This window comes from Apostichopus japonicus, chromosome 2, assembly GCF_037975245.1.
Source record: "Apostichopus japonicus isolate 1M-3 chromosome 2, ASM3797524v1, whole genome shotgun sequence".
NCBI lineage: Eukaryota > Metazoa > Echinodermata > Holothuroidea > Aspidochirotida > Stichopodidae > Apostichopus > Apostichopus japonicus.
Window position 1 is genome coordinate 9,383,686 of NC_092562.1, and position 17,073 is coordinate 9,400,758.

General features: G+C 36.6%; 1 protein-coding gene across 3 annotated transcripts in view; it reads right to left on the minus strand.

Annotated features, from left to right (window-relative positions):
* Window positions 1-17,073, minus strand: part of LOC139977113 (uncharacterized) — a 34,350-nt gene that overhangs the window by 14,055 nt on the left and 3,222 nt on the right. For 2 of the 3 annotated variants that reach the window (XM_071986206.1, XM_071986222.1), the window contains 13 exons: window positions 15,891-16,108; window positions 14,962-15,124; window positions 14,500-14,608; window positions 13,545-13,680; window positions 12,061-12,177; window positions 11,026-11,170; window positions 9,902-9,996; window positions 9,180-9,452; window positions 7,465-8,043; window positions 6,372-6,536; window positions 4,854-5,027; window positions 4,082-4,222; window positions 2,687-2,841 (listed from right to left, as the gene is read on the minus strand). In XM_071986206.1, the coding sequence (XP_071842307.1) occupies window positions 2,687-2,841; window positions 4,082-4,222; window positions 4,854-5,027; window positions 6,372-6,536; window positions 7,465-8,043; window positions 9,180-9,452; window positions 9,902-9,996; window positions 11,026-11,170; window positions 12,061-12,177; window positions 13,545-13,680; window positions 14,500-14,608; window positions 14,962-15,124; window positions 15,891-16,108 (2,470 nt within the window). The remainder of the gene's footprint in view (window positions 1-2,686; window positions 2,842-4,081; window positions 4,223-4,853; window positions 5,028-6,371; window positions 6,537-7,464; window positions 8,044-9,179; window positions 9,453-9,901; window positions 9,997-11,025; window positions 11,171-12,060; window positions 12,178-13,544; window positions 13,681-14,499; window positions 14,609-14,961; window positions 15,125-15,890; window positions 16,109-17,073) is intronic. The other variant, XM_071986215.1, reaches the window with a different exon arrangement.

Consider the following 17,073-nt stretch of genomic DNA (forward strand, 5'->3'; position numbering starts at 1 on the left):
AGAGAATGGTAATTGAAACCCAACCGGAATCTTTTTCACAACAGCGCTGCACACGATAATAAAATGGACGCAGTAAATGTGAGCCTTAACATCGTAAACTTACAAGTAGCTACAGTGTTAACGTATGCTTGCCAAATTGCATATTAATTAGTTTACGAACTGTCGATCACAATGTAAAATTTATAATAAATTTAAAATGACAGTTGCAGGCTACGTTTCAAATATCAAACTGGAACATTCAGCAAGACTACGTCAAGCATCGTATTCAACCGTGAAACTACCTACCACACAAGTTCAAAGAATAAGTACAACATCCTTCTTCTAAACACTTTATGTAATGTATTAACGCTTCTACAACGGAATACCAATTGCGCACATTCCTGGAACAACAGGTGAATTTATTAGCGAGCCCCTGGGAAAACCCGCCATTCGGGGACACGTGACAGCTCACATTTTTCAACACACCTCAAACAGAGGTAAACAATGGTTAGTGGAAAAGTCGAGCCCGAAACGTATAGAAATACTGTTGTGTGACGTAGTCTACTTCAACGCAAGATGAATGGCGATTGGTCAGTACAATCTGTTGGAACGTTTCATTTAGACTGGGGTAACAACGTTTGACTGTCTATAAATATTTCCCAATCCCCAATGTTGCGCATGCCATGCAACCGTAGTATACCGCCTGTGATAGTAAACTCCGTAGTCGACCCTGACCTACCCAGTCCGCATCTCTGATACTGGTATTACGTGGGGAAAAAAAATTATTACTGCTGAAATAACACAACTTGCAGTAGCTGCAGTGCTCGCTCCTCCCTCAAATATGTCATCCGCTTCATTCAAGATTCTTGGCTTATTTACAAACAACTTACAAGGCTAACCAATCAGAGATAATGTAACAAGCAACTTCAAAATGAATATTCAGATTGTGACTGACAGTCACCGCTTCGCGCGCCCCATGCATACACGATCCGAAGAGCTAGCTAACTGTACTGAACTGTGCAGTTTTGCATCATGTCCAAGGTTTTCACGGAGGCCTACGAGAAAATGACAACGAGGTAAATGAATCTGGAGAAACTATCACACAGTAAATACGCGCGTACGCGCGTACCATGTATGGAGGGTCACGTGATGTGTTCCAGGGTGGTACTAATATACTACTCTCCCTATTACGCATGATGATTTCACCCAACTAGTACGTAAATGTGTTTGCGTGCTTAGAGCAGCAGACGACACCCGTTACCTAGCAATAACCGTGCCTGTAGCCTAACGTCATAGCTATATTCCCGTCGAGCAGCATTAGGCTCTGTTCCATGGAGAATTCCGTGGTTGCACTGAACTAAACATTTCCCCACATTTCCCATTTCTACATTCACTTATAGCGTGTAGTAATAACGTTAGGCCATATGAGACAAAGCTTGCCCCTAGAGCTGTATTAATAAGTAAGATTATGTAGAAAGTCTGCCTTCATTCACGAGAATAAGGTTGAACGTTAGCATATTAGCACTATTTCGTAGGCCTGAAGTACCAGTACCTTCTTATGCCGTTAGTTCCTATGTCCGAACCGACCAATCTTTCACGAAGTCACTAACACTGTTCTCGAACTGCTACAGAGAAATATCAGTATAGTACCACCCTGGAACACATCACATGACCCTCCATACATGGTACGCGCGCTCCCAATTGACATGAATCCTCCAGATTCATTTACCTCGTTGGAAAATGAATGGTTAGTACAGTGTATATATGCTGCACTAATGTTGTGTGTAGGCCAAGGTTCACAAAGGTCATTGGTTATACTCGCGCGCCGTAGACGTGTTTTAGAGGTTACGGAGGGTCAGGTTTCCATGGATATTAATCGAAAATGAATAAGAGTTTAACTGACGCTAAAGAAATGGATCGTCTTGGGCAGATTAACAAATCATTGCAAGTATAAATAAGTAGCTCTGCTGTGAAAAAAAAAGTTCAATATCGGCTTGCTGTTATCGGCAATTAGGCAAAATTTTACCGATACCGATATGCTGCCGATATTGCAAATATCGGCCGATACCGATATTGAAAACGATTATCGGCGCAACACTACTTCCGTGTACTAGTGCCATGTAGTGCATATAATATCTCATATTTTGCTTATTTTTTTTTAAAATCTTGATGTTCCTACATGCCAGTACAAAGTAAAACCCTTTATGACTTAACATCATGCAAGCTTTGTACAATCAGTTTTTTTCATTTTGTGGACAATTTAGTACAATCTGTTATTACCATACTAGACTAATTAAAGAGAGACAATTATTAATGGTACCTAAAAGCAGCTGTTACCTTAACCAGGAAAACTGCAGCCAGAACAATGGAATTAGGCATACAAATTGAAAAGGCATACAAATGAAAACATAAAAGTTGATATTAAAATGAGGGTGCAAAATATTTGTTATTGTTTTATTTAAGAGGTGTATATATGTTTCTATGTTGGAGCAGCCAATAGTTTTCATTCATATAGATCTGTTAGTATGACTGATGAGTATACTATCCAGTTATATGTGAATATTACATTCCGTGGCTTGGTCAGGATACCACACAGTCATAACCCAACTCTACATGAGAGGCACCATAACATAAAGTCTCTGATATTAAATTTTCTGCAGTCACCAAAATATTTTCTTACTTTTAGTCAAGTTTTGACTTTTCTCACCTTCAGGTCCAAATCTTCATCAGCTTTCAGCATTTTCCTTTTAAGCCAGTCGCTGATCTGTTTGGCTAGTTCTGCTATCTTTGGATGCCTCACTGAATTCTCTTCTGCTCTGATCTCAGCTTGAACCAGATTGTGCCTCAAGTCATCTAGCGAACCTAACATTCACCAATTATTGAACGGGTAGAGTGTATGACATTACTGACAATAGCCCTGCTATTGTATGGGGCAGGCGAGTTTCCAGTATAAGGAACGTTGAGAGGTGATTATTTTGATGTAAACATTGAATGGGGATCTACTTCAATAGGATAAATTGTTACTACATGTTGTACTCTCAGTAACTAGGCTCTGGCATTTTTCTGCCAGTTTACATTGAAAACATTAAAAAAAAAATGATATCTAAGGTGATTAACAATTATCGGTCAAAGAGTTGGCATGATTTCCTCACCCAACAAAAGGCCCTGTGTTACTGCTTCAGTCACAGATGTGAATTCTATTTATGATAACACCAATGAGAACTTGATATTAGCCAGTAGATTTCTTAAACCCTTTCATATTTTAGCAAGTGGGCTAAAATTGTAAAATTCAAGGCCTGATCCATATTGTCACAAATCAAGTGAATCAGCAGAGATAAAGGTTGGGTTTATAATACTTAAAATTGCTTTAAAAAAAAAATAAAAACATGTTACACCTCATTTTGGAACAGATATAAACAAAGAAGAAAAATGAAGTTGCAGCAACTTCAATTTGAACTTGGGGGTTTAACTTTACTATGTATAAATTGATGTACCACAGAGAGATGATGTGTAAGAATTAAGAGGAATGATGTTTTATTAGGATTAAAATAAATAGTGCCTTACTAACTCTAAAATGTAGGCAGGGGGGGGGGATTGTTGAAATGTTACAAGACAATGGCCATATTAACTCACGTATTGAGATTGATACATTAATGATTAAATACTGGTATCAATGTTACTGGTGACATCTACAACCTACCTGCAGTTTCCAGAGCTTATATCCCAGAATTTTGGACGTAGACTTAAAAGATTAGTTTGTAGAAGTTTTTTGGACATGGACAATTTGATGTGGGAGACAACATGATTGGGAGGGGGGCACATGCCCTTCCCCCATGCTCCCCTTACCACAGTTCTTGCAAACTGTAGCCTTGATCAGATAATCAGTAAACGATTGGTTAACATGTCCCTCACTTATCTAACAGTTGATCTCTCCATGTCAGGACAACTTGGTATTTTTATTACTTTTTCGCTGTTCTCTTTATGGTTAGAATCATTCATGTTTAAAAGGAACTACAAAGGATAACAAAACTCTTGTTTGCCCACATCCCCAGGACATTAATTCTGACTCGGGAAACAGCTGAGAATGTTAACTGGTAAATACCTTGAATAATAGAATGATACTTATGTAGCATAGCGGTCAATCCAGTCACAGCTGTGGTAAGGTCACATTGCAAGGCAGCTTCAGAAGTGGACAGGCAAATATATAGTTGTGTAAGGCTCTGCAGTTTTATCTTGCTAGCCTCTGAAAGGGACCAGATTAGTAGAAACAAAAAAGAGTTCAATGAGTTTCTTATCCAAATTATATATAGAGGAATTTAAGCCTAGACCAGTGACCTATAGATTTTCCATTGCTCATATTTTATCATTTATATTTAAAAATGGTTTCCTAACCTATAACACAAAAGTGGAGGAGGGCTGAAAAAGCTATAACTGTTTTGATTTATAAAGCCCCCATGCATAGAGCAATACTCTGAGCAATACTCTGGTTCCAACACCTCTTATCACAAGTTGTAGCCTTGCATTACAATAATTGCCTCAAGTAGCAGATATTTAACCCCATAGCTCATTATGCTTGGGATATCATGGTTGTATGCCACTATATGCCAGTATCACTACTTTTACCACTATAAAATAATATCTGGCATCTCTGAATCATTTCCCAAGAACTCTTTGTCCACACTAGACCTCTATATAGTCAAACATTTTCTTTTTCACTATCAATGTCAGCGAGGGCCTGATATTGCTACACAGCATCCCCCTTCCCCTATCACTTCCCCTAACCAAACAACTTTTGCTATCTACTAGCCTCTATATCATTGTTTTCTGTGGGTGCTTCTTGATCATGGCGTAGAATTTGAATTTGATGTACTGACCTCTTTTCACTGCTTCTCTGGGACCTTCACATTCTTGCTTGATGAGAGAGCGAACCACATCTGGCTTCAAGCATCGGAAGGTGTAAGATGAAGGCACATGTCCATCAATTTGTAGCTGTTTGAGGATGGGATGGCCATACTGCTCTATGACATCAACCACTGCTTGGTAACCAGCTGAAGTAAAAAGGAATCCAAGTAATTGGAGAGAGATCTTTCACAGCAGCTGCCCCCATGGTTTGGAACAGTCTTCCAGGAAATATCCATTCTTAAACTAATATTAATCATTATAAAAGGGACTTGAAAACACATATTTTTAAAGGTTTAATATGAACACTTTATACTTGTAATGTAATGTAAATATTTGCTCTTATGTTTTAATTATTCCTTTTTATTCTTTTGTATTGCTATGTTTAGTTACCTGGTGCAATTGTTTGTATTGATTGATATCTTTTAGGTATTTATTTCTGTACAGCGCTTTGAGATTTTATTGGAAAGCGCTTTATAAATAGCACATAATATTATTATTATTTACATCAAAGAAGTAACAGTGAGACACATGATATGAAAAATAGTGATGTATTGTAAGAATGAGAAGAAAAGAGTAGGATCAAGGCGATGAAAAGTGGAAACAATTAAATTATATGATAAAATATCTCAATGAGGTAAGAATCTCAGAAGGAGACAGTGAACAAAGTATCAAAGTTTGATGATCACTGGTGTCTATTTCGTCTGTGTGTATATTACTAGCATATTGAGGTTAACTTGAAGTAACTGCTAATACAGTTGACTTTTAATGCTACTGATTTTATTTTCGTAATGCAAGCGCACTTTCTGACTAAATATCAGTCAATATAGGACTGCACTGTTCTATCTCACCATACAATGCTGCATTGAGTTGCTTGCTAACATAATAACTTCTTGACAACAACAAATCCAATTCCAGATCTTTATAAACAAGATTTTTATCAATTTACTTTCTATGAGGGCCAGTAAAAATAAAATGCATTGGTTGGAGCAGAGTGCCAGACAGAATCATTTACCTTACTTTAAGTACATGTGCCAGTAAAACTATCATTAATGTTTTCGTTTGGCAATCCATTGTAAATGATCACACTTTGTTTTTCAACACGAGTATCAGACTATTTTCGGATTTTGAAACATGGATCACAACAAGAATGAAACAAACAGACAATGTGTTTTGTACTCAAGTCTTGCCTGGATGAGAGATTGTCTTGCAGACTCAGCCCATGTCTGCAAGTATCATCTGGTGTTTAACTGCCAAATCTTAGCATTTAGAACCATCATTTTATAGTTCCTCTAGGTTGTGGCACTAGTAAATGTAGGCTTCAGAATACTCATAAATGTAATGAAAGTGTTATATATGTAGTATACCAAAGACCATTGATAAAACTGGATTAAACGTTGCATCTACAGAACAATACTAAGCTATCGACAAGTATACAGAACCACATCTGAACATCTCGGGTACAATGTAAATTCAATACCATTGATACTTACCAGGAATCTTGACTGTAATCAGTTTAGTCTTACTTCGTTTCTTCTTCTTTGACGGTTGGGTCACCTCTTCCGAGGAGAGATTTATCTCTGGAGTTAGCTTTGCATCTTGACTTATTTCAGGATCAGGCAAAGTCCCATGGATGTATTCATCCATAGTAGATGAATCTGTAATATTTTTTGAAAGAAATACATAACAATATTTACTGACTGACATAAAAACGTAATATTTATTGAAAGAAATACATAACAATATTTACTGACTGATATCAAAACAATATTGAACGCAAAAGAATGAACTTAATTCATTTCAGTTAGACTGGTTAGAGCGATAATTGTCAACATTGAAGTAGAAATGGTCAGCCTAAAGTATTCATCTACCACAGATGTATTCACAAGGGCAAGCATAGTGTGAACTGCATTTTGAGCAGGTGTGAAAGTGCTGGAGATAAAAGTACAACACTCTTCCTTCTGTATTCATCTATCATAGACGAATACACAATTCAAGCCTAAGGATGGCCACACAAGAAAAATAAAAGGTTCAATTAAACCTCCAATGGCAAAGTACCAGATATCTCCTTTATGTGGAAGGCAGGTTTCTTTTCTGGGGTAGGTGCGGTTGGGAGGGGGGAGGGGGGAGTGGGTTTGTTTGGGAATGGCCTCAATCTACTAAACATTTACCCTACTACAGTAGTAGAATTCACAAATCTAAGAATAGGAAAATTTAACCTATATTACAAAAGAATACTATGTCTAAGGAAAGACATGTTCAATTACTCCACAGCAAAGGCATTTGATCGTATTTCGATAGTAGAGCTGGTGTTTTCTGTCAGGTAGATGAAACAAAACAACTATTAACATCCTTGTTTTCAGTTTACATTTTGTTATTAAAATGTTTCTTCTTGATAAAAAATTATTTAGCTGCACATACACTCTTCAGAATAAATGTCTACAGTTTGGACTTTTGCCTTAAATGCAAACATTCATTATCATTAACTGAACAACTGTTTATTTTCACCAGCAAACATATCTCTTTTTGCCAAAATGTAAACTAAATGATAACGATAGATGATATTGACAACATTGATCCACCAACCTTTCTCTGTTTTCGCTTCCTTGGGCGGATTAGGCTTCTGGCAATTATCTACATCGATCTTCAAATATATTCCATCTTCCTTTGGCTCCTGATGCTTCTTTTTTACAATCTTCTCTTCTTTGATATGACCCCTGTACCCTGGGACTCCACTCAGGAACAAAAAATCATTCAAAGGATCTCCAAAGTACGATCTTCGTTTCTCTGGTTTTCTCTCGCAATGATGCTCTTGTAATTTCTCTCCTTCTGTTGCTTCATTTCCAATCAGACCCTTTGTCAATGATGTTCCACTCTCTTTTTTATTCACGTCTTTCCTGCCTAACATTCCCAGAGGGTGTTGAGCTTCACTCTGGATGCCCGGTTGTTCTATTTTGTTGGTGGTTTTTATTTCTGTGGGAATATTTGTGGACCATTTCCTGATGTCGCTGGATTTTTGCAACATACCTGCAATCTTTGATGACAAACTTTGGAACTTTTCTGCAGTTTTGTTGGTATGCTTCCCGCTGTTTATTTGCTCTGTCTTCACCTTGGCATCACACAGATCATTGAGGGATAACTTCTCTAGGGGTGGATCAGCATCACCTGTAAGGGCAAAACACAATAATTCATGCTGCCAACAATATGTGGTCAGCCACTCACTGAGTAGGAATCTTGGACACCCCAGTCATACCCATACTTAGTAAGGTAACGAAGCTGTCAATCAGGGTCCTTCAGCGACATGCATAATCAACAGAGGACAGTATCTGACTTTGAATCATAACAGTACCATCAGTTGATGTCTAATAGTATACACAATTTCCTTTGTCAGAAGATATTTTGAAACATAGCTTCATAGTTTACAGTCAAACCCAACTAATCGTTTGAAGCCCTTTACCTGTTTTTCTAAAGCACTGTTTGTGTTTGGCCAAAGTGCAGTGCATCTGTATACAAGCTCATCCAGCATGATTGCATGCATGTGAGCACTTTTGTACAATTGTGGTACTTTGGCTCAGAGATATGCAAACAGCACAGATTACACACATATTGGGACGGATAATAATGTCTCCCTCTCTAGAAACACTGTAGCGCCCCAGTACCTTTGTATCTCTTACTGTCAACTGAACAGTATCAAGTTTGTTCACTCAAGTGAATAATTGTTCCTTTGTGGTCATCGTGTGAATGTGGTGATCAGTATCTTTGATTATTTATTAACCATTCCTTCAAGATGTTTTATAGGTCAGCTTACATCTTGAAGTGGTTACTGAATGGCTCTTAAAGACTTAATGTTTGCAATTGACAGATTTGTAAACTGCTGGAATCTCTGAGGAGAAGTTGTACTGTATATAAAAGGACATTTAAATAAAGTTTTCAATTCAAGGAACAGTTATTAAGAATGAAAATGATAAAAGAAATTACCCAAAAAATTTAAAATATCCTTCATGTGAATAATTAAGTAAATAGTTCTCATTTTCCAAGTTAATAGCTTTATCTTCTGAAATCAAACAAATTTGTTTTAAAATGACTTGCCTGTGACTTGATTTCGTATCCACTAGTGTAATATAAATCCAATCATATTTTGAAAGAAAGGATAACACATTATGGAAAGTTTAATTATCAAGAAACAATGTGCAGCAGCTACTAAAGTATCTACAGGAAGATGAACATTTGTTCAGAGTTTAGCTAAAATGGATTCAAATTCACTTAATTTTCCTCAATTTTGTTAGGTTTAATAGGCTTACCCCAATCAATCTGTGTAACATCATCATCTCCCCAATAAATTTTACTGCTGATAATTTTGTTGGTCAAGAACTGTTGGTTCTGCTCCAGTGTCTTCCTAACAGACTTCTTTCCTTGGTCTGTAAGCAGATTGATGGAACCCAGGGATGTATCGCAATCTGGGGCTGTAGAACTGGGAATGTCCTCTGTGGTTACTTTGAGGTCACTCAGCAATTCTTCTCGAAGTTGGGCTGTAGTCTCTGGCGCTGTTATTACTGCTGATTCTACGGTTGGCTCTTTGTTCGATAGAAAACCAAACGTTAGGAAGGAAACAGCAGCATTTAGTGTAGTCTGGGTGGAAGGGGTGGGTGAGAGGCTTACCGAAAGCCAATGAACACAACAACTTTGCCTTTGGATTCATCATTAATCATCGGTACAATGACGAGAAAATATACTCATATTAATGCAAGAAGTGATTGAAGCTCGCCATAAATTAATTAAGGTATTTTCATTTTGGGAAATGGGTGGCACCACTTGTGATGGCAGAGAACTTATTGGAATGTAAATGGCATGAATACTACCAGTAGATTGTAACTTCGAAGAGTCCATAAATTGTAAGAGTATAATATCGGTGATACAAGTAGATTCAGAATAACTGTCATTAGTGCTTCCTATATGTAGATGGTGACCTCAACAAAATAGAGCATAGGAGACGGACAAAAGCAATAACAAGTTGTTTGCTTACCTTTAACAATCAGGCCTGAGACTGCACCAAAGTACTTTTCATCTTTCCACTGACATAATGAAATGTTGGAGATTGTTGCTGGACTGATAACATTCCTTAGAAGGGAAAAAATAATTAGAGGGTTAATCAACTGTCTACTGTGCATTTATTGCAGGATAATGCCGGTACAACTCAAGCCATGCATGAGGTCATGGGCATCCAGCAATATGGATGAATTATTTGCTGTGGACTTTAGGTTGTTAAAAAAAAAGAAGGGGCAGGTGGGATTAAGTTTACTGAGGACTTTCCACGAATCTTGACTACAAAAGTTAAACTCCAGAGATTTGTTAACCTAGCTATTCTCTCTTTTGTCCTCAACATTTTCATTGTCATCTGAATCAGTTAGACTACAATTGTATGTATATTAGATCCTCCTGCAAGCAGGAACTCGCGAAGAAGCCTCATAGGCTTATCAAAGCTGCAAGCTGACCGAAGTCAGTCTCTTACATTCATATTTAACGTCCATAATAATGAATTGTTAATTGTCAACAACTCTGTAACTGGACGACATACATTAATCTGGGAGTGACTCGAACCAGGGACCTTATGATTGAAAGGCACCGGCGTTAACCACTGAGCTAACACTCCAAATTAAGGTCCAAATTAAGGTCCAAATTAAGGACCAATTAAGGTCAAAGTTGATACTTGACATGAGTCCTTTTAAGTGTAGGTTTGAAATCAGCAATAGCAGAAAACTTTAAAATATTGCGTAATGAAATGCATTATATTAATCCAATGGTGAGTTTACAGTGCATCATCAACAAGTTAATTGGCGGCGAGATGACGGCAAAGGGCCATCAAGATTAAATGAACTGTTAGTATCATGTATACAAGACTGTCACTTGGATATTTTTCCATGTGATGTGTTATGTAGGTATTAGTTAAATTCACTACCAGGTTGTATATTTAATTATAATTTATCATATATAATATTAAAAATATGAAAATATATTATATTTAAAATATAAAAATTAACATATTAATCATTGTTCAAACATATTCCGTTACTGTTATATCTGTCATTTTTTAATTTACATATTCATGTATTAAGGTAAAAATAAGAAATAACTTTGAAGTTAACTTGCCTGCCTCCTTCCCAGCTGACATCAAATAATTTATAATCCTCGGTATGATCATTAAAAGGGGATGGTAAGGGTGGTGGTGGGGTGCTACCTATTGTGATTGCTGGAGGTACTTCTTGTAGGTAAGTCATTGGAAATTCTTTGGGTGCTGACGAGGAAAATATTATTAGAGACAAGTAGAATTAAGTTCAACTTTGCTCCAAGAGCAAGAAAGAGAAGAGTGTATTGCCATGACAACATCAAAGAGAACATACTATGTTGTAATAACTGATAACAATCTTATACTAAGAAAAGTCCAAAGACCCAACATTACAATATTTTTACTACATTACTACTTGTTTAAGGGGAGTGAAGACTGGAAAAAAGAAACGTCTGAAGCCGAGAATCTGACCTACCACCATCAATCCCAGAAAATACACACAGCTTGCTACCATCGGTAATTAGACACTAGTGTACAGTCAGTACATGCAGCTACGGTCAATACCCACAGCACAGTATACAAACGATACAGCGATGGACATCTTAGCAGGGAGTTGTTATGGAACTCCCTGATCTCAGGTCCAGATAAAAGATAACAAGGTATAACGTTTCATTACTGTCTGCATTTTGTAGCGACAAGAAGAAAACTTCACTTGCAAGCAACAGAAAGGTAACTTTTTCAGAGGGCGGCATGCGATTTGGGGCGAGTCTTCAATGCCTTTAATGTAGAATATACAGGAAGAGATAAATTGGTGACATTTTCTACAAAAAAGGAAAAACAGACAGAACTTCAAATAGGTTTTCTAATGTACTTGACTAGGATAAATACAGAAGCTGCACCCCCCCCCCCTGCCCTCTCTCACACCCTGTACCTACTCGTTAGCCACTTTTAAGGGAACACACCTAATCTTTTCTGCAAATGTACATAACAACAAATATACATATTTATACTGGAAGTAAAAAAATTTAAAAAAAAATGAAACAAAGGGAAGAAAGTGAGATGAATGTGTTGTCTCCTCCAGCTGTCTTATGCCACCAATGACAGCAGCTTACACTTACCGCCAGCACGTATCCATGTGAAATGCTCATGTTCTGATTCATCATCTAATGACAAGAAGTCCTCACATCCTGTTTTAATGACTTCCTTGCCCCCATATTTCTTGAAAAGATCAAATTCTAACAAAGAGATAGTTAATCCAATTAAGTCTAAAGAGCTGTATAGTTCATTATTGCAACGACATACCGTACACATTTTTGGTTTGAATTCTACAATATTATGAATAAGAGATATCCATCAGGGGAAGTCAAAGTTCATGGTAAAGTACAAAATTTGGTAAAACCCCATTTTTGTTGTTGAAATTCTTGTATTACAGAGTTATGTTTATGTCATATCAACAGTACGCAAGAAATACATTAACAACTATGGAAGATCAAAGCAGGTACACAGTTTGTATGGCATTGCAGCTGTGGATGGTAAAGTCACTTCAGTTTATTTTCCTTGTTTCCCCCACATATTACATAACGAACACAGTATAGTAAGAACATGACGTGTACAATTGAATAGAAGTGATCTAAAAAGCCCTTATATGCTAGACAAGTAGATCACTTCCAGAACAATTAAGAAAAAAGGAAGTTAGCAAAACAACCCACTCCCCATCCATGAGAAAAGGAAATATGTAAACAGGTTCAACTAAAGTAGAAACTTTGGAAACTTTATATAAAGCTCACGTCTGAAAGGAATAACTGAAGGTTTGGTTATCAAATAAATATATAGGCAAGTTATTATAAATGAGGGGCAACAGAGTGGAATTTAATGGTAGCCGTTATAGTATAAATCAATAAATCTCAAGGAAATTTGTGATAAGTTCTAAATGAGTGTTTGTCTTCCTTTGATCAATCAAGATTGTTTTCTAACTAGGAGGGACTTGCAAACTGAAACATAGCAAGTTATGTGACTTTTAACAAATCTAGAATGTTGTCATTAATTTTTTCCATCATGTTAACTGCTTCTAATTACGTACATAGAACTTAAAGAAGTTGGTAAGTGTATTTTTTTATTGGATCAGCCACTGCCTACATACTCTTTCAACATTTTATTTACACATGTGCACAAACTGACTCAAAATAAATTGGCTAATATATAAGGTTGCCTTATATCATGATATAAATATAATATAAAATATTATTGCAGCATATAATAGCTAAGTCAGATGCTGTTGATGGAGGAGAGGTGGTTATTCATGAAGAGAGGTAAATGTAGCCTTGCAAAGTCACCTATCTGCCCTAAATTGTACCACATTTTTGTAGTTTCCATTTAGAATAGGGGTTCGGTGAAGGACCAATGAGTTCTTAGAATTCTAAAATTTTTATGTTCCTTTCAACTTTACTACAGTAGATGCAGCATCCTCAGTGAATACCTTGTTCATACTGTTGGTCTGAATATATGAATAATATAAACCACGAAGTTGATTATTCCACCTTGTACAGATAACTTTACTACAAGTTGAGACTTCAACACTGATCAATTACAACAATTTAATTACCTTCTTGTATGTCAAATTCTGTGTTCTCTTTGAAGACCTCAATGCTAGAATCTTTCAAGATGGCCTCTGTGAGATCATTAAACCTCTCTGGGGTAAATTCTTCTCCAGTGGCCTCCAAGAAATATCTGTCATTTATCTTTAAATAGAAAAATCGACTTTGGGTGATACAATTTAACAATGAATATGAAAACAAAGCTTTTAATAACTGTGGTACAAAAAATACATGTATGTTATAGTGTTAACATTATTTTACTTACAAAATTGCAGAGAAAGTATGTTATGGGTGCGATTGTGACTTTTTAATAAACCTGACATCTTGAGCTTCTTAGTAATAAACTTTCACAGTTCCCATGCCATTTCTGGGGCAGGTAAGCTTAGTTAAATCAATCAGCTATACTTGTCTATTGCCAGTGAAATTAGTATTGTCCAAAATGTATCGTCCCTTCCAACAACATAATAAGTTTACTTTTTGTAAATTTAAATAGTTTAACTCCTCCAATTTTTGGTTGACAGAATGGACGATACCTAGTTTAATAAACAATGAAAATGTAATGGAAAAAAAATACCATCATGACTACAATACTGGTTTAGCCAACCTCACAGATAACTGTGGTACAAGAATACATATGTTATAGTAAAGAATACATATGTTATAGTAATAACATTATTTTACTTAAAAAATTGCAGAAAAAGTATGTTATGGGTAATTGTGTGACCAATCGTTATTTGAAGAGAAACTCATATGAACTGACTTTTTCCTTTTCCTGTCTCATTTGGTATACAAGAGTGTGTGTGTGTGTGTGGGGGGGGGGGGGGAGGGGGAGGAGGAGGTGAGAATGTATCATACTGTGAAGGAACCCAAATATCCTATGCTACTTGCAACTGCAGTTTAGATGTGGCGGTTACAGCTTTACCAGAGATTGTTTTGACTGCTGTGTAAAGAAATACACAATACCTTCTTTGGAATAAAATCTTTCTCAGTCAGGGTGATCTCATCTGTATTGTGGTCAACCTCCCCTCCTTTCACTGTTTCTTCTGATCCCAGGGAGAACACACTGTCTTTTCTGATGAAAATGAAATAGAATTAATTTATTGTCTTTGTCATGATAATGAAGGCAATAACCTTACATTATCTATCTATGGTAAATGTACAGAAACGCAATCAATTTAAATAGCAATAGGATGGCAATAACTTGCATCAAAGGGGAGGGTGAAAGAGGTGTGGGTTTGCCCCCTTCCCTCCCAGCTCTTAAGATATCAAGTAAATTAAGTGAAAATAAAGTGTGGATACATATAAATATATATATTCTAATTTTATGTTCTGTCAACAAAGAGTGATGATGTTCAAGGCTATGTAGACCTGGTGTTTTTATATCTAATTGTCATGGTGTTTCAGTTAAATATATTTGTAGTCTACCTGAAGAAGCAAGATGAACAATTTGGTTTTCCAGCTGAATTTACAAAAGGATCTTGAACCTGTTTCTTCTTGAGATGTAAACAGAGCTGCACAATTTGTCGAGTGGGGACATCGTTAAAGGTGGAAGTGGTAGGCTCTGGTAACTCTAGGAAAAACTCAGTTCCTAAAGAAAAATGAGAATTATTAATTAACTATTAATTAATTAATTAACTAGCTATGAAATATTATTTGTCTCTGGAAGCTCACAATACTCTCCTCAGGTACATATTCAGAAGGGCCTATATCTGGAGTGAGCATTTGTTGGGCTATTTCTAAACACCTCGCTGCAGCTGATTGATGGGAGGGGTGGGGGGTGTGGGAATTTCACATTAGAACAAACAAAATTTTAATGAGATATATAATATTCACACAGTTATTTAAAAAGTAACTATCAAAAATGACATACTTTGTGAAAATAATGTAGAATTCACCATGTACTAAAGTGCATGAAGGTGGATTTGTTTGTTTAAAAAAACAAAAACAAAAAACATTTCGCATATCAACTCTCTCAATGAAAATAATTTGTATACCATTTAGAACATCCAAATGCCTTCAAATTTTAATCTTAAATAAGTATAAATCCATCATGTTTGCTTGAACATTCATGCTAACATAGCCTTTACATACTGTCTTAATGCATTGGAGAAGGCAATACATTATATACTTCCAGTCAAAGCAAATTTTGCCAAAGGGTACAAGGTCGGGAGAATCCACATCTCTTAGATCACAAGCACTGCAAACAACAGAAAGGTCCCAAAATACACTCCCCAAACTCATTACTGGCCAAAGCCCTGCCGTACAGTAGAACAGTACAATGACCTGTGTACTGTTAATGAGTGCAAACACCAACCTTTGATAGGATACAATTCTAGTAAACCATGATACAGTACCTAAAACTTGTGATGTAGCTTTAGAGAGAGCTGCTTGTATCTCCATAGTTTCTTCATCCTCTGCATCGTCTACTCCTGCATCAGACGAGACGGATACGTGAGCTTGTTGAAGGTCTAGACATTCCTGACTGGTTACGGCTGGTGAACTAGGATTAGAACTAGGAATGTAAACAATCTCATCTTCTTGCTTGAATGTCTCCACCTCCAACTTGACACTGCTGAGAAAGAAAAAAAATGTGCTTATTAGCTAATGATCGTACTTGTAATTTCAATTACATTAACTTACTGAACATACAAATATGTTGCTTGATTGCTGTATTAATAGTCCAAAAACAACATCAGCACTCCTCAGTTTACAATTTTCCCATGGAAGATGTTCCTAATCCAGCCTCTACAATGCATATCACCTGGTTCGATGTTGTTCTTGACATCACTATAACTGCACTGTGCCTAGGATAATTGCAATTATTTATTTTCTTGGGGGGGGGGAGGGGGTGCAAGAGTAAATATTTTCTCCTTTGATACTGCTGAGAAAAAAGGGTGCTAATTAGCTATTGATTGAACTTGTGATTTCAATTACATTAACTGACTGAACATACAAATATATGTTGCTAGATTGCTGCATTAATAGTCCAAAAACATCATCAGCACTCCTCAGTTTACAATGTTGCCATAGAAGATGTACCTAATCCAGCCTCTACAATGCATATCACCTGGTTCGATGTTGTTCTTGACATCACTATAACTGCACTGTGCCTAGGATAATTGCAATTATTTATTTTCTTGGGGGGGGGGGAGGGGGTGCAAGAGTAAATATTTTCTCCTTTGATACTGCTGAGAAAAAAGGGTGCTAATTAGCTATTGATTGAACTTGTGATTTCAATTACATTAACTGACTGAACATACAAATATATGTTGCTAGATTGCTGCATTAATAGTCCAAAAACATCATCAGCACTCCTCAGTTTACAATGTTGCCATAGAAGATGTACCTAATCGAGCCTCTACAATGCATATCACCTGGCTAGATGCTGTTCTTGTCATCACTATAACTGCACTGTGCGTAGGATAATTGCAATTATTTTTGGAGGGAGGGGGGGGGGGAGGCAGGGGTAAGAGTAAATATTTTCATAGCATTTTCTAGGATAAATGACATGGTGAAATTAGGAAATTGTATTTATGT